We start from the raw sequence: 22,023 nt of genomic DNA, 5'->3' as shown, positions 1-22,023 counted from the left end.
TTATGGGGGACAATTACATTCAAACTACCACACCCCATAGTCAGTTACTTGGTAGTTTAAGAAGCTGGGCTCTAGACCACAGGCTTGTGTGGTATTTTGAGTAGCAATTGCCCCCATAAACTCATATATTGAATGTTTGGTCTTTAAGAAATGTCACTGCTTGAGAGGGATTAGAAGGTGTGGCCTTGTTGGAGGAAGTATGTCACTTGGATGGGCTTTGGGGTTTCAGAAACCTAAACATGGCCCAATGAGTTTCTCATGCCTTCTCTTCCTGCTGCCTTTGGATCTGGATGGAGAACTTTCAACTTCCCAAGCACCATGTTGGCCTGCCTAGCACCATGTTTCCTGGCATGACTGCAAAGGACTAAGCCTCTGAAACTGAAAGCAAACCCCAATTAAATATTTCCCTTTATAAGAGTTGCCTTGTCTTTTCCGAGCAATAGTATACTGACTAAGACCTTTTGGTACATGTAATTGTTGCCCAGAGATGTGGCCTTGCAAGTAAGGCTCATTCTACATGCCTCCTCCCAATTTGGTCATTCTGCAAGTAACATTCTGCAAGCTCAGTTTTATACCATTGTGTTAAATGTTCTGAAAAATTCAAAACTGAAGCAGTCTAATCTCCCCAAAGACCAGAGGCAAGAGCATCACAAAATGAATCCATGCCTGGTGTGCAAAGCTTGGTCAAATAAGCATGACTCAATCTGTTAAGTTTTTGTGGGTTGGTTTGTTTTTATTTTTGTCTTGCTATGAATATAGTTCAGTGGTGCATAACTTGATTTCTATGCTCAAGGTCCTGAATTCTACCCTAATTACTAAAAAGAAGGAAGGGGAGATAGGAAAGTTGAAAGAAGAAAGGGAGGAGGGAAGAAAAGAAGCAATAAACTTAAGATCTTCACACCTCTGTTTCTTCAGCATATCTTATTAGCATGCACCACAAGAAGAAAAATAATACAATTCTATGCATAAAAGAACCTAAACTCCAAAAAATTCAAAGGTTGATGAACACATTTAGCAAATAGGACTATGAAAGTTAATACACAAAAATCAGTAATCTTCCTATATACATAAGATAAGCATACCAAGAAAGAAATCAGAGAAACAATCCCACCAACAATGGCATAAGAGATACTTATCTTGAAATAAATCTAACCAAGGGAGTGAAAGATTTGTATAAGGAAGACATCAGGAGATGGAAGAAACTTTCAGGCTCTTGAATTTGTATGAGTAATATTGTAAAAATGATCATCCTTCCATAATCAATTGCAGAATTACAAAATCCATAAAAACCCAAATGCTTTTCTCTACATGAATTGAAAAAAATCTAAAATTTCGCATGAAAAGAGTCAGAGAACAAAAAGCAAAACAAATATAAAACACCTCCAGAATAACCAAGACAATCCTAAACAGTAAAAGCACTAATGGAGGTACAAGCACCCTGATTTTATACCACTTTATACTGTAGCAGTATCGTAAGAAAAGTAGCATAATACTTGACATAAAAACAGAAACATTGAACAGTGGAATATAACTGAGGACCCACATCTAACTCCATACTCCTACATCCTCTACCCTCTTTTCAAAAAGGCAAGAAAGTACACACTGGAAGAAAAAAATAGCATTTTCAACAAGTGATGCTGATAAAATTCAATAGCTGGGTGTAGAGGAATGAAACTAGATCCTTAATTCTCACCCTATGCAAAGTCCCAGATGTATCAAGGACCTCAGCATAAAGCCTGACACTCTAGATCAGACAATGGAAGAACTAATGATACACTTGAATTTATAGCACAAGAAAGGAAAATATCTAGGTAACATAGGCATTAAGACTAACAATTGACAGATGGTACCTCATTAATTGAAGAGACACATATCTGACACAGGATTAATATCCAGAATAAACAAAGAATTCAAAAGAAAAAAATGATAACATCAAAAAAATCCAATTAAACTGGGGCAAGGAATTCAAAAGAGAGTTTTCAAAAGATAAAACATTAATGGCTGAGAAACACTTTTAGCATGTTTACAACCTTTAGCCATAAGAGAAATACAAATTAAAACTACGTTGAGAGAGAGTTAAAGTACTTAGCCTAATCAGAATGGCTAAGATCAAATACATACAAACAAACAACAACAAAAGAACAAATGCTGGCATAGATATGAGGATGAAGAACATTTATTCATGATTATTGGATATGTAAACCAGTGCATTCTCTATGGAAATTCCTGTGAAGATTCCTCCAATTGCTGAAAATAGATATATCACATGACTGAGCTAAACCAGTGTCTTAGTTAGGTTTCTATTGCTGTGAGCTCTGGTAGGTCCATGATCCAAAGAAGGCCCTACATCCAAGAGTATTTCAGCAGAACAAATTGGATTTGATGAGGGGAGAGAGAAAGAGAGAGAGAAAGAAAACATGAAGTTGAATGGGTTAGGGAAGTGAGGTACATCTGGGAAGAGATAGGGAAGCTGATGAATATAATTAAAGTATATTGTATGATGATCTCAAACAAGTAATTAAAATATTATTTTTAAAAGAAAGAAAGATAGAAGGAAATTGAAATTTTTCCCTTGAATCTCAAAGCAAATTGAAAGAAAATATGCCCATAAATTGATTTACACTGTAAAGGTGGACATTGATAGTTGCCCTAAAGTACATGACAATGATTTGGACTAGTTTTATGGTAGTCTGAAGCAAAAGTCATTGCTCCCAGCTAGTGAGGATTCTAAATATATTCAGAGGAAGTGACATTGAGCTTATTTTTGAAAGACAAATGGGATTTTGATGTAGGCATTGTAGGGAAAATATTTTATGTTGCTATAAGGACATAAGCATTGGTAAACTATGGCAATGTAATTCCATAAATGAATTGTTTCACAAAACTACTGATCTCTTTCTTCCCTCTTGCTCCATACATGGTTTAGGCTGATTTAGTCATTTTGATCAAGCCTCTCAGGCAGAGTAAATGTCCTACAATCCAGGTTGTGAGCTGCTTCTAGAAACACTTGGGAGCAGTTCCAGGTTAGGATTGTGTCATAGAAGCTTCAGCCAGTTTCTGAAATTAGAAGTCACTGCCCTGGCTGGAAACTCAGTGTGGCACTGGCTTAGGGAAGATCTGAGCTGCAAGGGCCTCACATCACCTGTTGGCCAAGTGGAGAATTTCGTATCAAGTGTTAGATGTTCTCAGATTAAGACAGCCTCAGTGGCAGTCGGGACATGTTTGATGAAAGAGCACTTTTTCTGTATTTTTACTTTTAAAGAGCTATGCAGCTTATATGAGCTTATAGACACATTCTAAAACTGTACAAGCAGATGAGAATAAAAGATGTTTCTCTTACTGAGAGAGAAGAGTGACCACAGACTGTTTTGTTGTCTTTATGTCTTTAGTAAACCATAGGTCATCTCTCACTGACAAGAATATTTTAATAAACTCACCTGTCTTTGACATTTGGGACTTCGGTGAGTGTTACAGACATGTCAGTTCAAAAAGAAATGGCAGGGCAACCCATTTAAAAACTATGAATGACTTGCTAGAAGACTATGAGCTCATTGGCACATCAGCCAGCACCAGTTGCCTACCTAGGAAGCCTAGTACCTCTAAGCAGAACATTTTGAGGTTTTCTGTACTGAATAGTTTCTGTTGTTCCATATCCACACAGATCAGAGAAGGTGGATCTCCCTTGTCAATTAGGTAGATTAGATCATTTGTTTTAATCCTCATATACTACTCAGAAAAGTTAGTGTCATTTTAAGCACAAACTCTACACCTTTATATGTATTTTCAGTAATATTTCTACACTATAATGTCTAAAGTCAATATAAGACTTCAATATTGAAGGTCTGTCAGTTTTGGCTATGTAACTTTAAGAGTTTAAATTTCATTTTATTCTGATATTTCAATTAGAAGCAACAATTGTAAAATTGTGCTTTGGGTTCTTTGCTTGTTTATTGGTTTGCTGGGAGTTAATTTCAGGTTCTCACACTATTAGGATTCATGCATTATGCTGGCCCCTGTCACCTGGCAGGATGAACCCAGGCAGTACCTTGGCTGTCCCAGGGTCCTATGGCTACTATGTCACTACATCTGTATGTAGGCACAAAGAGTCCCTTTAAGAGACAAATTCTGCCCATTTCTTCCCTCTTTTCCTGCTGTTTTTCTAAAGAGACAAGATGGTCCTTGCCTCTTCTTCCTTTTCTTCTTCCTCTATTTATCTTTCTCTCTTCCATCTTCCACTTCTTTTATCTCAATAAATCTCCCACATAAGCTCTGCTTGCATGGTATGTCTGCCCCTCACCCATACTGGGCTCTCACCAGCTGCATGGTCCTATGGCCTGCCAAGGTCTCTCTTGTACTGTTTTACAACACACACAGTATGCAAGTACTCTACCACTGACCTCCTAGCTCTCAAATTTAACCTTTATGTATTTATGTTTGTAGAGGGTGATCTTTGATTATATCACAATAATGAACATATTATCTCCCATACTTTATTCATAATAAGAACATTAAAAATTTGTTCTCTGAAATATTCATATACACAGGAGATTATTAAGTACAGTTCCCATGTTGCACAACAAGCCCAAAGCACTTAAGTTTCTCCTTTGAGCTTTTATTTTTGTTTTTTAACAGAAGAGCAGGTTCAATCCAATAAAAACAAAGCAAAGAGACAGCAACTAAAAATAGCTGCATAATATGATGTTTTCTAGCTCCATCTATTTGCCTGCAAATATCAAGATGGCACTATTTTTCTCTGCTGTGTAGTACTTCACTGTGTAAATGTACCACACTCTCCGTATCCGTTCTTCAGTCAAGGGGCATTTAGGTTGTTTCCAGGTTCTGGATATGACAAACAATGCTGCTATGAACATAGTTGAGCACATGACCTTGTGGTATTACTTAGCATCCTTTGGATATATACCCAAAAGTGGTATCGCTGGGTTTTTAGGAAGGTTGTTTCCTAATTTTCTGAGAAATCACCATACTGATATCCAAAAAGGCTGTACCAGCTTGTACTTCCACCAGCAATGCAGAAGTGTTCCCTTTACTCCACAACCTCTCCAGCATAAGTGGTCATCAGTGTTTTTGATCTTGGCCATTGTTACAGGTATAAAAAAGGCAATTATATGTACTCACTCATAAGTAGTTTTTTTTTTTAATACAGCATTGATTTTATTTTTTTTTCTTGCTGATTTTTTATTAATTAATTAATTTAATTATTAAAGATTTCTGCCTCTTCCCCGCCACCACCTCCCATTCCCCCCCCCTCCCCCAATCAAGTCTTCCTTCCTCCTCAGCCCAAAGAGCAAGCAGGTTTCTCTGCCCTGTGGGAGGTCCAAGGACCACCCACCTCCATCCAGGTCTATTAAGGTGAGCATCCAAACTACCTGGGCTCCCACAAAGTCATTACGTGCAATAGGATCAAGAACCCATTGCCATTGTTCTTCAGTTCTCAGTAGTCCTCATTGTCCATTATGTTCAGCGAGACCGGTTTTGTCCCATGCTTTTTCAGTCCCCGGCCAGCTGGCCTTGGTGAGTTCCCGATAGAACATCCCCATTGCCTCAGTGTGTGGGTGCACCCCTCGCAAGAAATTAGACCGTAAAAGGTTAATCAATCCAATTATAAAATGGGGCACTGAGCTGAACAGAGACTTTTCAACAGAAGAAGTTCAAATGGCCAAAAGTCACTTAAGATCATGCTCAACTTCCTTAGCAATCAGGGAAATGCAAATCAAGACAACATTAAGATACCATCTTACACCGGTCAGAATGGCTAAAATCAAAAACACCAATGATAGCCTCTGCTGGAGAGGTTGTGGAGAAAGGGGCACTCTCATCCATTGCTGGTGGGAATGCAAACTTGTGCAACCACTTTGGAAAGCAGTGTGGCGGTTTCTCAGGAAAGTCGGGTTCAACCTACCTCTTGACCCAGCAATACCACTATTGGGAATATACCCAAGAGATGCCCAAACATACAACAAAAGTATATGCTCAACTATGTTCATAGCAGCATTGTTTGTAATTGCCAGAACCTGGAAGTAGTTTTTAAATATAAAACAAGAAAATCAGCTTACAAATAACAATCCCAGAGAACTTAGACAACAATTATAATCCTAAGAGAGACATACATGGATCTAATCTACATGGGAAGTAGCAAAAGACAAGATCTCCTGAGTAGGGAGCATGGGGACCATGGGAGAGGTTTGAAGGGAAGGGGAGAGACAGGGAGGGGAGCAGAGAAAAATGTAGAGCTCAATAAAAATATAGCTGCAGAAGAGATATCTCTCCTTCCAGAAAGATGAAAGCTCACATTCTGCTCAAAAATTAGGATAACTGTGTCTGGAGGAGGAAGGAAAGGAGTTTCTGAAAACTTTCTTTTGGGGCTAGATAAAGGTTGTTTCTGGGAGTGACCAGGAAGTGGTGAGTGAAAGAATGTCAGGTAATCTCTAAGAATGTTTGCTGTACTTCTGGACTGAGCATCAACAGGGTAGAGGGCTATGATTAGTATTGTCTGGGCTGAAGATGGCTAGAATCTAGTGTAGGGAATCATTTACTTTCTTAAAATGCAACTTTCTGCAGTTTCAAAAGAAACTGAATGGAATAATGTGGCCCTAGCTAAGAACATTTAAAATTAGGGCTGGTGGTTTACATTAGCAATAAAGTACTTATCTAATATGTACCAGGCCCTAAGTTTGAACCCCAGCAATGCAAAACCATGTTTTTCTTAAAGTAAAACTAACATTGTAACCCTACAATATTTAATACATTTGCAGGGAAGATTTCCAGAACCAGCATGGGAAAGGAGAACTCCCATCTTGTACTCATGTCTGTACTAATGCCTCCTTGTGCATGTGTCAAGGGAAATTTTAGTGCGTACTGGCAGAGTTGTCACATGTTACTGGGAAAACTGGGTTTCCCTCTTGAGATTCTTAGTCTCAGTGGTAATAGAATTTAAGAACAGATTCAAAAGAAAGCCTGAAGATAATTTTATTATCCTTTCATAGAAAATCCACAGGGCAGACAAGTTGTAAATTTTTGAAGCTGCTTGAAAACTGAAAGAGGTAAGAGGAAGAGAGAAAGATAGAAAGCCATACCATTTATTAGGGATGGAGGGCAGCCCTGTAATGGACAGTGATGGGGGAGCATCAGAGAAAGCTAAAGAAACCCAGAGTAAGTACCCCAGAAAGCATATTTAGATGCTGTTAGCATCTTAAAGAAGAATCTAGGGAAAGATAAGCACACTATTCTGGGGATAAGTATTCCTCCTACCTCTTTAACATAGTTTATGGTTGAGTTGATTCCATGGGAGTGCTCCCCGGCTTACATGATGAATATGTTCAACTGAATTAACTCTTAAAGGAAGAGATAATATTATCTCTACACCTAAAGGTGGATTCAGACTTTACGGTAACATTCCCTGTTCTAAACCAGTAAGAATATTATTATTAAATAATAATTATTATTAATTATGCCAGAGATAGTCTGAAACTGAGGAATTTGTAGGATGTGTTTTTACCATGATGATCTAGAGATCTAAGTTTAAATCTGTTCACGAGTGGGGATTAGTGCCTCAGTTGGAACTTCTTATATAATTAAAACTTGACCAGCTCCTTTAAGACACCTGGTAACCACCATTCTACTCTCCACTTCTGTGAGATACACTTCTTTAAAAAGTTTATGTCCAATTACCGAAGCATTGAGAAAATTTAATAAACTATTAACTTTTTAAAACAACCCATTCAACTGTATTCTTGAAAGCAATGACAACAACAGAAGAGAAGTGTAAAAGGCCTCACTTAAATTGTTTGTTTTTTTTAATATTGTTTACTTTCAATGTGAAATATGTGTTAAGCATTAATTAAGTAAGTACCAGATCTAAGACTTTTTCATTGTAATATGAACTCAACAACAAGATGAACTTATGGATATAAAATATGGGAGTGAGCAGAAAGATGAAAATAATTTCAATTAAAACGCTATTCATGAATTATTATCTGTGCAAAATGAATACAGAGTAATTATATTTTTATAGAGAGAGTATTGAGTCACCTCATAGACTCCTGCTCAATAAGATCCCAAAGAATGAAAAGGCAATAGTAGATCTAACAATCTAAACCTGGCAAAGGCATCTTAAGTCTCTGCTTTATATTTTAGTTTCATAATACTGTTCTTGCAGTCAGGACAGTTGTCCCTGCTGGGCTTCACTCTGACAACTGCAGAGAACACCATCATGTGGACCCATCATAGATTTATAACTAGAAAAAGGTGACAGTTGAAAATCTGGAGATGACAGGTAAAAATAGGACAAAAGAAAGAAAAAAGAAAAGAGTATTTTCTATTGCATTATTAACTTAAGTTTTAGAAGAAAAAAAATCCAATGATCAATATTCCTGCAAATGAAGCTGTGTTCTCTATTTTCATTTTCTTAAGATTTTGCCATTAACCACAATAAATTCCATATCTTACATAATTTTTATTAGCTACAAAATCAATTAAATTGATAAGAAGCCTTTTAAATGGATAATAGTTTGCTATCCTTCAATAAACCTCACCTTGGGCTCTCCCAGAAAACTATTTTAATTATGAAGCTTGACTTTGTGTTTTATCACTTTGGTCAGCATAACACATGTTTCAGAGTCTGTGTTTCTCTAGAATAAAATGAAAATTTTCCCCTACAGTACATTTTTTTAAAAAGCACTGAGCAATAAATGTATTTAGATTTTTAAAAAGTCGCTTTTGCACCAGAAGTTGCAGAGAAGTTATATATCCTAAAGGGTAAATGTACAAGTTAGACTACCTAGGTTACAAATATTAGGTTCACATTTTATTTGTTGTATAGCTTTGGTTATCTTAACTACAACATAATGTTAATAGGTACATCTTACCTCATGGCAGTGTCGGGGCAAAACTGATACAATGTGCCTGACACACCCTTAACAGAGTAGCTTTTAATTGCATTCGGTGTCTCCTCTAGGTACACATGTCCCTGTCCACTGCTAGGAAACAATGAAGCCTAATTGTTAAGAATAGCAGCAGATGAAGGTAGATCATAACAGCCTGGACAAGATAGGCTCTTGAATGCCTTGAAAGGTCTTCCATCACTTTTCCCATTCCATTGGTAAGAAGGAATAACTGGCTACATTTTATCCACTGGGCAATGAATTAAAATGGAGTAACTCTAGACACTCAAATAAACAGAATCTATGTTAGTAGAGAACTATCTATCTTTGCCACAAGAACAACAATGTCAGTTATTGCAGCTCTCTGTGTGGGTGGTTTTTTGTTTATTTGTTTGTTTTGTTTTTAATAATAAATGGTAAGCAGTGTGCTTTATTTGGAAGTATACAACCAAGATATAGATGAGTGAATAAAAAAGGAGACAGAAAATATAGGAAGTATTACAGTGGACTCATTGCCATGCTGACTACCACTGCTTAGTCTAAGAAGGCAGGAAGCTCACTGGGCAGGTGCTCTGGGCAGAGAGTCTCCTTGAAGAACACAAGAAGAAATTCTAGGGTCAGGGGACATGGGGGATGGACGAATAGCTTTCTCTTCTATTTCTCCTGAGTGTCCTGCTCCCCCCCCTCCCCGGTTTAAATTCATCAGTAAGAAATCAGTAAGAATATCTACATGCTTGTCTCATGTTGACCCTTAATGGTTCCTCAGAAAGTGTGATTCCAATCCTTGTGGAAATGGAAATTCATCCACGCTGGAAGTAGAAGGAGCTAAGAACTAAGAAGGGATGTACCTACACTCAATTCTTCCATGTAGAAGGAAGAACTGGAGTTCTAGGAAGGAATTCTGAGATGAGGGGCCATATAGCTCAGGTAGGGCTGATCACCTATAATGATAGTCATTGGAGTGGATGAAAATCTAAGAAACAAGTTTGGGAGAATTCCATTAGCTCTACAGGTAATGTAAATGTGAGAATCAGAATATAGCACAAGTAATCTATGGAGAAGGTATCAGAATTATTTTAGAATGATTTTGATTAAAAAATAAGTCAGAGAGATGTCTATTATATATTTAAAAGGAGAAAACACTCTCTCCTCTAAACAGCAACAAAAGCACACATTTTACCACTATAACCACTAATGAAGCTTTACCTCTCTGAGAAGCCCATTTGATTTGTTCTATAACATACCAAGAAATTTCATTGTAGTAGCAATTTCAGTTATTATTAGTATCATTTATATTCATAAACAGAAAACCCACATGTTATAATCAGTCTCCACTTTTGCATTGACAGAGGCCATACTTTAGATATTAATAACATCAGGTATCAATTTTGCACTCTTTCCTAAATCATTTTTCCCAGATGAGAATTGATAAGTGAGTTTTGTCCTCCTCCATGAACGATTTTCCAGAATCAAAGCAAGTTATGTGGTTAAACTTAATTCCTCTAAACCAATTTTGTGTTCTGTGTTTCAAAACTGTTAAGGACAGTCTCAGTCTATATTCCAAAACAAGCAATTAATCCAAAATAAAAAATGGTGGCTAATAACCTACTTCAGAAAGTTTGAGCTTTATCTTGTTTAAAAACACATCTAAGATTGAGAAAGAGAGGAGGAGCGGCCCAATGATTTGTTACACATGTGTCTAATGTCCATCACCGTAAAGCAAAAGACTATCCACCCTGAGACGCGTCCTAATACACACTAAAAACTATGTGCCCCAAAGAGCTCATAAAACAGAAAACTAAACCCAAAGGCTTAATCTAAGACAAAGAAAAATATACTATGTAGAGAATACTCTGTCAGTGATTATTGAGAAACCATGAAGATGGACTATGAGAATAATAAAAATATAAAGTGGCTAAGCACCGGATCAATTTTTAATGACTTCACATTGCTCCAGCTAAGAGGCTTGCATGTCTTCCTGTCCAGAGGCAGTAACTCTTCCATAGAGCTATCATCATAGTTTTAAAAATCAGTCATTTCTATTTTAAGTCTATCCCCGCAGAAGATATGGCAGCCTCATTCCTAGATTTAAACCCATATTTAGTCAACTTATAACCATTATAAATTGATATAAATTTAAAAAAAACTTTGTCCTTATAACAATATACTCTTTCGTCCACTGGCTTCCATAGTTCGTTAGCAGTTTCGTGCTTGTGTTTCAATGCTGTAGAATCAGAAATACATTTTCTATTAACGGATTCTTTCATTTCAGGCTTCTTAAATAAAATGTTGATGATTCTCTTCCAAATACATTCTGTGACTTTTCCTGAACTGCTTATTATGAGGTTTAAGACTTAAATACTAAAGCTTTCTTTTCTGATACCCTTTAGTACTCAACATTTTCCAGTTCGGGTCTCTTCTTAACTGTAGGGGGGAAACAGGTTAGAACTACTGTTTACACAATCCTCTGTCTCCTTACCTTAGTGTTCTTGTCATGAAGCATATATGTTTGATCCTTTCATATTACTCAAATAACCAGTTTTTTGTTATATTTCTAAACTCACCACATCACTAATCTTAATAGTTTTTGTTTGTTTACTTATTTGTTTTTAACATGATACAAAACTGAACAAACCAAAGAAGAAGGAACCTCAGTTGACAAACTGCCTCCATCAGACTGGGCTGTGAGCATGTCTGTGGGAGGCCCAGGTCACGTGGGTTGGTAGCTCCTCAGGCAGGTGTGCCTGGGCTGTATAAGAAAGGTACTAAACAATCTGGGGGAAGCAAGCCAGTGTTTCTCTGTGATCTCTGCCTCAGACCTTTCCTCTACGTTCCTGCCTTGGCTTCCCTGGATGACGACAGACTGTAACTTTGGTCAGTGTTTTATCAAAGCAACAGAAAGCAAACTAGATGTTCTACATGCTTTATTGTTTGCGCTGACTGTGCGGAATGATAGTCTCTACCGAGGTCCTACCTGTTTATTCTTTCATAAACGGCTTTTCTAATATTAACACTTTATAATCAGTAGGTCACTAGACGGAATCTGCATATTTTCTATTATAACTCTCCACCCAGTTCGTAAATGATTTAAGTAGTTCAGATGCTGTGAAAACATGTTGCGTTTTGAAAACTCCCATGGGTATAGGTAGCATTCCTGGAAGGTAGAGAAAAGAAATCACACAGATCTGGAAAGGGCTGTCAGTTAGGAAGCTGAGCTTATATAATGTATTGAGGGGTTTGGCCAGTATCTTAAAGAGATTAGAAAAGCCAAAATATCTGGGGAAATGAGTACAAGAGGTTTGTTTTTGTTTTGTTTTGGACTGGTCATAGAAGAAAAAGCTAGGAGAATTCAGGTAAAAGAAAACAAAAGAGTTCAAAGGACTATTGTCACGAGATGGAAAGAGCAAAAGTAATTTAGAAATTAGAGATTTTTTTTTAACTGTTTGGCTATCAGTGATGAGAGAGATGATGCAGGGGGTCAAGAGAATTTCGTGAAGATGGGTAAATAGGTAATTAAACAAGGTTAGCAATAGAGAGACGTCAGGAAGTCCAAGGAAAAGGCCCTGAGAATCCTACAGCTTGTTTTAATATTAGTAGCCTAAAAAACAAAGTTCTAGACCGCTATTAGAAGCTGGAGGAGAGAGGGGAGAGGAGCTGATTGAGGAGTCAACTTATTACAAATGATGAGGCCAGATTAGATGTAAGACTGAAACCCACAGTATAATGCTGAATCAGAAAATGTAAGAGATGAGCAGAGTAAGTCAGGGATCTTTTAGAAACCAACCATAGATGGTTTAGAAACTGAAGAGGAAGGAAGGTAGGGGAAACAAACAGGAAGCCATACAGAAAAAGCAGAACAGTAGGAGCAAATATGCCCTCGACCACTGAGGCTAGGAGGATTTCTTGGAAGATGGCAGCAGTACTAGTCAGTTTAAGTCCAAATTCAAGGAGCAGAGCCTAGGTGTCAGGTGGCTGGTGCTGACCTTAATGGTTAAAACATTCTACACTTTCCTTAACCCTGGAGTTTCTGGATGGAGCATAGCTCACATTATTGATACGGAAGCTGCACAACGTTCTGGCTATGACAAACAATGCTGCTATGAACATAGTTGAGCACATGTCCTTGTGGCACTATTGAGCATCCTTTGTGTATTGAGCATCCAAAAGCGGTATTGCTGGGGTCTTGAGGAAGGCTGACCTAAATGCCCCTCGACCGAAGAATGGATAAGGAAAATGTGGTACATTTACACAATGGAGTACTACACAGCAGCAAAAAATAACAACACCTAAAATTTTGCAGGCAAATGGATGGAGCTGGAAAACATAATTTTGAGTAAGTGAACCCAGACCCAGAAAGACAACTATCACATGTACTCACTCATAATTGGTTTTTAAAGATAAAAACAAAGAAAACCAGCCTACAAATCACAATCTTAGAGAACCTAGACAACAATGAGGACACTAAGAGAGACATACATAGATCTGATCCACATGGGAAGTAGAAAAAGACAAGGTTTCCTAAGTAAATTGGGAGCATGGGGACCTTAGTAGAGGGTTAAAGGGGAGGGGAGCAGAGAAAAATGTAGAGCTCAATAAAAATCAATAAAAAAAGAATGATTTCATGAAATTCATACTCAGTTTCAATGAACCCATTAAATTATTGTAATCACTTTCCCAAATCACAAATGACTGCTTAGCTCTTAAACATTTTAGAAATCTTAATTTATGTAAAACAAAACTTTAAGACACTCAAGACTTCCTTCCAAAGCAGAAAAGTTAGTTGCATGTTGATATTTTTCTTCATTCAGAATTCAGTAAATATTCCCTGTAGAGCAAGTGTGTGCCAGGCACTGTTCCATACATTGGGAAAAACAGTGAAGGAAATGGAAAACAAGCCCCACGTTGCGGAAGCGCTGCTCTAAGGGAGAAACACAGTCAGTATATACAAAGAATATACACGTGGTACTTTCAGGTAGGAGTGAGGTCAAGTAAGAATTAAGGTAGAGGTTTCCAGGGCTGCCAGTAAGCAGCCGCTTTCCATAGGGTTCAAAAACCACCGCTGCTGACAAGGTGCCTAGAGCAGGGAGCTGATGCAGAAGAGCCAGCTGGATGAAGATCTGGATGGAGGTGGTGTAGGTGGAATGGATAAAGATGATGAAAGGATGAAGGCTCTCCAACAAGACTAACTTAGCTGAAAGGATGTAAACACAATCAATGCCTGTCCTGCAGTCTATTATGTATACAATATTCTGTCTGTGTGTATGCCTGCAGGCCAGAAGAGGGCACCAGACCCCATTACAGATGGTTGTGAGCCACCATGTGGTTGCTGGGAATTGAACTCAGAACCTTTGGAAGAGCAGGCAACGCTCTTAACCTCTGAGCCATCTCTCCAGCCCGCTGTCCTGCAGTCTAATGAGCAAGTCACAGCTTTCCCCACCATTGGTTGTGTTTTATCATGGTAATTCCAGTTTCATGGGCTGCATACTGGTTAAGCACAGATTTTGAGAGCTGTGGGTACCTCTCTGTCGTAAAGCGCTTGCCTATGCATGGGCAAAGCTTTGTGTTTGATTTTCAGCACTGCATGAAGAAGACAGTGACTCTAGTTGCATTTAGGGCCAGAGAGATGGCTCAGCTGTTAAGAGCATTTGCTGATCTTCCAAGGGACCAGAGTTCAACTCCCCCATAAGGTGGTTCAGAACCATCTATAACTTTAGTTCTGAAGGATCTTCTGCTCTCTTTTGCCACAGGAATGCAAGTGGGGCATAGTAACACATGCAGGCAAAAATCTCAAACACAAAAAATGCTGAAATAATTTAAAATAAATAAGTTGATCCACACCCCTTTAAGCTGTTTGCCTTGGTAAACTTCTGCACACCAGAATCATTCTGACATATCTTATAACTATAGCACAGTGGTAATAATAATAATTGCCTCATACCACTATAAGGATTAAAAGTTAGCCTAGTCACTGGAAGATGCTAGTTACGGAAATGCTTGATCATACTTCTCATATAATGTATTTCTACAGCCACCTCTCCCTCCCACCCCACTGTATTATATGGGAGAAATAAAACCCTTTAGTTTTATTTTCTTAATGATTATTATTGGTTCTGAGTATGATATAATTTAACCAACTCTCCGGGAAGAAACTAGCTGGTTTCTCTTCATAAGCTCTACAGTAGTAACAGCCTGCGTGTCGATGCCGAGGGAACCTGTGAAACTCACTGATTGCAGTAGTTTTAAGGGTCATGGCTGATTTTAAAGTGTTTCCCACAAGGCTCCTAGAGAACTTAAGTAAAAAGCATGCTGTGAACTGCTATCCAAACGGGTGAAATTGTTCCTGCAGATAATTATGATCATGTGTGTACACGCATACAAACACACATACTCACACTCTTGCTTCTTTAGTTGCTGAAAGGTAAACATATCCTATTTTATCACAGGTTAAAAAAAAAAAAGAACAAGGAAAATCTTATATCAAATCCTGTTAGATATTTTAAGTCGAATAGAAATGGACAGAATGGTTATAAGGCAAAATTATGGACAGAAAATATCTTTCACCATTTTTATATCCCTAATTTCAAGATTTGTCTTAAAGTTTATGAAAGTTGCCTAAAACATTTCCATACTAAATGTTCAGGATGTTCTGCAGGGAAAAAGATGAGGAAATTATTGAATTTCTTTGTAAAGAAACCTAGAGTAGCCTAAAGCACATGAAAATTGTTGCAAAACATCTCTACACAGTACCTCTTTGAAAAAAAGTAAAGAATGTCCAAAAATAAGCTTTGTGTACAGCTGAAGTTGTGTGAATTTAAACTTATGTAGATGATATTCACTGCATCAAATGAAATTATTAGGCAACTATAGTTAACATTCATATTAGCTGGTTATTAGGAATTTCTGAAGTAAAATTACTTTCATTTATCATGTACTTCATATAAAAATAATCCAATACTATGATTTATTTATTAAATAAATTAGCTTTGTTACATAAAACTTACACACGTACTCCTAAACTTTTAAATGTGGATATTCCTTCCTTCCTTCCTTCCTTCCTTCCTTCCTTCCTTCCTTCCTTCCTTCCTTCCTTCCTTTTCTTCCTTCCTTCTCTCCCTTCCTCCCTCTCTCACCCTCTCTTTCTCTCCTTTCTTATTATTATGTTAAGACAGTATCTCACTATGCAGACCAGACAAGCCTTTGATTCACAGAGATCAGCCTGCTTCTGCCTTGTGAATGCTGGGATTAATGATATGTGCCACATGTCCAACTAAAATGTGACTTTGTAAAAGCACATTGGTGACAATGCTAATTTCTGAATTTGTTAACATACAAAATACAAACATTAGAAGAGAGTTTGAGATTAGGCTGAATCTGTTTGCTCTAATTTCAAGATGATGTAGCTAGGTTCTAAGTAACTTTGCTGAGGTCACAACACTAAACTAAACCTTTTCCCCCTTACATTGTGATTTTTCTTTTACTTTTAGGTCTAACGGGTGTATGACTTAATTTTTGTTCCTGTCCATCTCTGACTAGATGATATAATATAATAGCAATATTATACAGAACAGAAAAGCAGATCTTCAAGCTTCTATTTCTTTAACATTATGTCAAATCATTGATGGAAGTATTAATCATTTTTATTATGTGTAACTAATGAAATATAATTAAAACTATGCTTGTAATTTTAGAGTATTAAAATTAAAAAGTCCCAAGTAAAAGTCCTGCAGATTAGGTCTCCTCTGGGAAGCACAAAAGAGAGGCTTCGTTTTTTTCTGACAAGCTTCTTCAGTGCCCTGTGATCTTTATTCTTATTTTCATTTTTGTTTACAGAAAGCCAGGAACAAAGCAGAATGCGTGGATTTACGTGGCGCACATATAGAATGGGCCAAGGAAAAATCAAGCAGGAGGAGTGTCTTTCAGGTAGGAATGCCACATGTACTCAATTTATTCCTGTTTCCTCTAAACCGGAGCTCTCTTGGGTAATCAGAATGAGATTACCTTCCTATGATGTTTGCATGTGCATGAGCTACTCATCTGAAGGTCATTATGAAAGACTGACTCTGACTCCTCTTCCTTGTGGAACCGTGGGTTTATTTTGTGTTTTCCCCTGATGCCTGGTTACTATCTAGACACAAAATAGATGCTCTGTGCCTGTTATTATCAGCAACGTCATTGAACTTTGCAATGTATTCGATAGCTGTTTGGGGCGCCAACCTAGAATGTTTTGCATAAATAGATGTGACGTGGCACTTTCAAACGTACACAAATTAAGATTCCCTAATTATAAGCTATTCTCATTCATTGCCGTCTTTGCCTTCTAGTCATTAAGAACATTTACCAGCGGAAGTGAGGAGTAGGGGAGAACAGAGCAGCCTGTTGGGGAAGGCAAGGACAGGCGAAAGGGAGGAGGGAGAGAAATCAGAATGCATTCTATACATGGACGAAGTTGTCAAAGCACAAATTTAATTAATAATAAATTCTAAACCAGATTCTTTTATATTGACTATTTTCACTTTGGGAAGAAAATTGCTATGATTGATTAACAGTCAGAATCATAGTCCACTGAATGTAAAATAAACCACAAAATCCTTGAATGAATAGGAACCGTAAACTTTGGTATTTCACTTGTGAAATTACTTCAGATTATAATTATTTCAGATTATAAATTTGATATGTTTTTCCATTTTAAGTTATATACAATATTTACATTTTCAGTTTTGTTATATTTCAGAATTATCCCATTTAGGAGCTAAGGGAGTAGATTAATACTATTTATTAATATTAATTATTTCCTGAAGAAATTCTACTTTTTAACTACAAGTAAGTTATTATATAATAAAATACATTGATGAAATCAGTATAAGGATCTTGCAGTAGCATATGTGGTGGCCTTTCCTGCTTCTACCCATATGAGGGGAAATAGCTCACTCCAGTATATCCAGTATGGGTTACTTCCTCCCGGAACTTATTCAGATATAGTAAAATAATTCAGACCTATTCAGAATTAAAAGGAAGAAAAGCTATGCATGTCCTAGAATAAATTATCTTTCCGTTTCTAGTTTTACTCTACTTAAATATAGAGATGTTTTTAACCAAAAATTAAGTGAAAGGATAGATATAATTATCATCTGTCAACTAAAAATACAATTTTAAACAAGAAGGAGGAAGGAAGGAAGGAGGCAGGAAGGCACACGTAGGGAGAGTGATCTCAAACCAAACGGCAGAGAATTTAGAGAACCAAGGTATAAATAATATGATGAACTTTGTTTGAGAATGAGAAGGTAAGAATCGGTAAAAATAACCCTCTCTTCTTTTTTCTGTCTCTTGGTGTTATTCCGACACCAGTAATAAAACATAAGGGTCATAATTCAAGTCACTGACAATCTAATACAGTGGCTCTCATCCTGAGGGTTGCGACCCCTTGGAAAACCTCTATCTCCAAACTATCTCCAAAAAATATTTACATTACGATTCATAACAGTAGCAAAGTACAGTTCTGAAGCAACAGTGAAAATAATTTTATGGTTGGAGGCTGCTACAACATAACGAACTGTATTAAAGAGTTGCAGTGTTAGGAAGGTTGAGAACCACTGATCTAGGGCATGATCAGATAAGCTAAATGTTGTATGTCTACATGCATTGTGGGTACCACAATTAATAAAGTTGTAAAAGAAAGCGATCGTGTTTAATTTTAAGAACATGATGTTTGTAAAATGGATCATTTTTTAGATCTCTGAGGCCAGACTTTCTGCATTTATCTCTGTAAAGTTTCAACTAGACCAAAAATGAGGCTACTGTCAACTCCGTGGGGCACAAATGATGGTATATGTTATTCCTAGCTTTTGAGCTGTTGTTAATGTTCATTCTTTTATAATTTCCACTTGAATTTTATATATACTTCTGAATGCAGCTTCTTCCAAAAACATTGAAGCCTATTTCACCTTTTGCAAATTTAGTGGCTTGAAAATTTTTGTCATCTATTCTTGTTTCTGATATAACTGAGCAATCCATGGGGCCTTGAGCCTTCATTATTTACACAGATGATTGGCAGATGGGTACATGCACAAAGAGATAGCATGATTCATATATAGATGATAGATGATAGATAGATAGATAGATAGATAATATGTGGATAAACTCTTGATAGTTTTATATGTAAAATAAAAGGCTATGAAGATATTGTGAACACAAAGTTATGGAAAATTCTGGTATGAGTTACTGTTCATTCATGTTGGATAAACCATCTTGCTTTCCACAAGCTTAGGTTAAAATTTACTAATATGCACCCATCAAGGAAATCAGAACAGTCAGTCGTTTGAGTAGAATAACGTGAATTGCTTTTATAGTTCTGTTAGCAAAAAGCAGCATTGGGAAGAATTTGCAGACGACTAAGTCCAGATGATATTGTGCATCAATATTTGATTAGATACATTAGCTGGGCTAACTCTCAAGTGATCAGAATAAACATGATTACATCTCAAAACACAGTATTAAGGCATGGGTGGGTGTTTGAGAGTGAAGAAGGGTTTCCTTACCTACTGAATAATGAAACGCTTCTTCCTGACTGAAAAAGACCCTTCTAACTTTAGCTGAGGTACCACATCAAAAATAGTTTTAGGATTCCAAGTTTGAATTAAGCTTGATATTCAATCTCAGCCTATGAATTATAGATTACAGACAGCAAATGACTATTGAGATTTTTAGTTCCAGAAGAATCAAAGAAGAGCAAAATTAGAAATAATTTAAAATTTGAAATCTGTCTTTAAAAAGTTGATGGATTGGCAATTATATACCACATAATTACCATGTCTGCAGAGAAGTCAAACTTGAAATGAAGAGGAAAACAAAGAAAAAAATTGTGAGTGCCTGAGATATGCTGGAAGCACACATTTTTGATACAGAAACATGGAATATTTTCATACACTGTTTATACTTTGTAGACATCTGATTTGTTCACTTTCTGCATTTAACAAAATCCAAGTTTTATTTACAGTTAAATTTCCATCAAACTCCACATGGGTTCAGTCTTCTTCTAATAGTACATGCTAATATCACAGTGATGAAATTATAGTATATAATTTAGTATATATATATAGTATAAATTTAGTATATAATAACTCTTGGTAAATCAAAATGGTATTCACTTTCTGAAATGAGGAATCTCTGCCTGTTTTGGAACTGGAATCTTTGGGCTACTTTTGTCTGATAGGCATTGTTCAAGAGCAAGTAACGTTTTTTTTTTTAAAAAAAAAGTGCTGTCTGTCTTTATAAAGTCTCTGTCTATGACATGTAATCAGAGGTGTCAAACAATTCTATAAATACATCTTTAAAGACATCATCAGGTGTACATTTATATTGGATTTCTTGATCTTGGGATTTACACACACATACACACACACACGAAGCTTTGCACTGATGAAAGAAACATACAAATTCTAAACTAAATTGCTGTATGTTCACTGCTCTAATGGTTGTTCAATCCTGCAGAAAGGGTAATCATGAACCATCACAATTTTGATGTAACTCGAGAAGGTATTTCGTCAGTGAGTAATTTGGGATGAACTTTAGACAAATTTTCTTAGTTAACTAAAAGCAATGCCAGGTCTTCATCGGGGAGAGCCTGGGCAAAAAGATTTATGTGCAAATCACATGTTTTAAAGGTTTCTGCTAAGTGCTGGTTTTCTCTTTTGTGGTTAGCCTGAAACTTAATGCACCAAGGATTAAAAGGATTACAACATAATCTTAAATAATCCCAAATGTCATTTACATAGAGATAGTTGTAATAACTAAACAAAACTCCGCTAAAGGGTTGAAGTACTGTAAGACAGCATCGGAAGCACAAGGGGAGGTCATATCTTCTCTTGTCTCGCTGGCCTCACTGGGCATTCACACTGCCTTACATCAGGAAGGTTAACTGATAACATAGTTTGAAAATTAGCTACAGAAACACTAACACATCATTTGGGGGAAGCTTTAAAGAAAATCTTATTGTTTCAAAGTTGACGGGAAAATTTCATTTAGGTTGTTTCAGTTCCTTTGATTTTGAGGTTCTCTGAACAATGTCTTTGGAAGGCTAGGGTGGGGAACGTATGACATGCTGTCAAACACAGGGCACAACACAAATATGCTCCCAGCCTTCCAGGAATGCCACTTGTTAAAAATGAGAAGGAGCTGGGCATGGTGGTGCCAAGCTTTTAATCCCAGTCCTTCTGAGACAGATGCAAGGGATCCCTGTGAGTGTGAGGCCAGCCTGGCCTGCTTAGTGAGTTCAAGGACAGTCAGAGCTATATAGAAACCCTGTCTCAGAAAAACAAATGGCAACGAAAAACAAGACTGAAGACAAAGCAATTAATTTCATTCAATTAAGTTATCACATGATACTCTTTCCCGGCAAGTAAAGCAGTTTTAGATGTGAGACTGGAAATTATCTCAGTTACTGTACCTATTGAGCCAGGAGATTGGGCATGCCCTAGCTGCTGAGATTGTGACTGCTGGGACCAGATCTGAATGCATGCAATATGACAACCAACAAAGAAAACAATCAGGGAATTCTATCCGCAACATTATCCTTGCGTTACAAGATTCCCAAAGAATAACTGAAATAATAGGAGATACTGTGTGTTTCCTTAGTTCTTTTCTCAGTAGGAAGTAGGACAGTAACTAGTTTTTAACATATTGAATCATCTGTCCTCTGAATACATATTTGCCTCCTACCTAGGATGGCTGAATATGTCTCACTGTTTTCTAAACAAATTTTATGAAATTTGACTGTGGGATTTATTGGCTTTCTATAGATTACATGTGTTAAGTCTTAAAACTCTACCAGTTAATAACTGATGAGTAGAACTATGCCAATTGCCCATCTGTAAGACAGGAAACATGGAGACGACTTGGTTCACACCTCCATCAGAAGTTCACAACATCAACACTGTGCTTAAATGCCCAGGATTGACACTCTCTCTTTAATATAAAACCACGTCTGCAGGGAGGGACCCAGTTCCCTACAAGGAAAGTCAAGTTGGAATAGTTTTAACATTTAATTACTCATGTTACTTTTCAGACTCTGGGTAAATTCCTCTGGGTATACTGTATATTAAATACATTCATGTAATATTTTCCATGG

At 37.0% G+C, this 22,023-nt stretch overlaps 1 protein-coding gene across 1 annotated transcript in view; it reads left to right on the top strand.

Annotated features, from left to right (window-relative positions):
• Positions 1 to 22,023, top strand: part of Arhgap15 (Rho GTPase activating protein 15) — a 598,323-nt gene that overhangs the window by 107,536 nt on the left and 468,764 nt on the right. Inside the window, exon 6 of the mRNA XM_057755169.1 lies at positions 16,731 to 16,820. Coding sequence (XP_057611152.1) covers positions 16,731 to 16,820 — 90 coding nt within the window. The remainder of the gene's footprint in view (positions 1 to 16,730; positions 16,821 to 22,023) is intronic.

The sequence above is a fragment of the Chionomys nivalis genome, chromosome 22 (genome assembly GCF_950005125.1).
Source record: "Chionomys nivalis chromosome 22, mChiNiv1.1, whole genome shotgun sequence".
NCBI classification, from domain to species: domain Eukaryota; kingdom Metazoa; phylum Chordata; class Mammalia; order Rodentia; family Cricetidae; genus Chionomys; species Chionomys nivalis.
The sequence above is the reverse complement of the archived record's forward strand: the minus strand, read 5'-3'. Positions and strand labels throughout refer to the sequence as shown.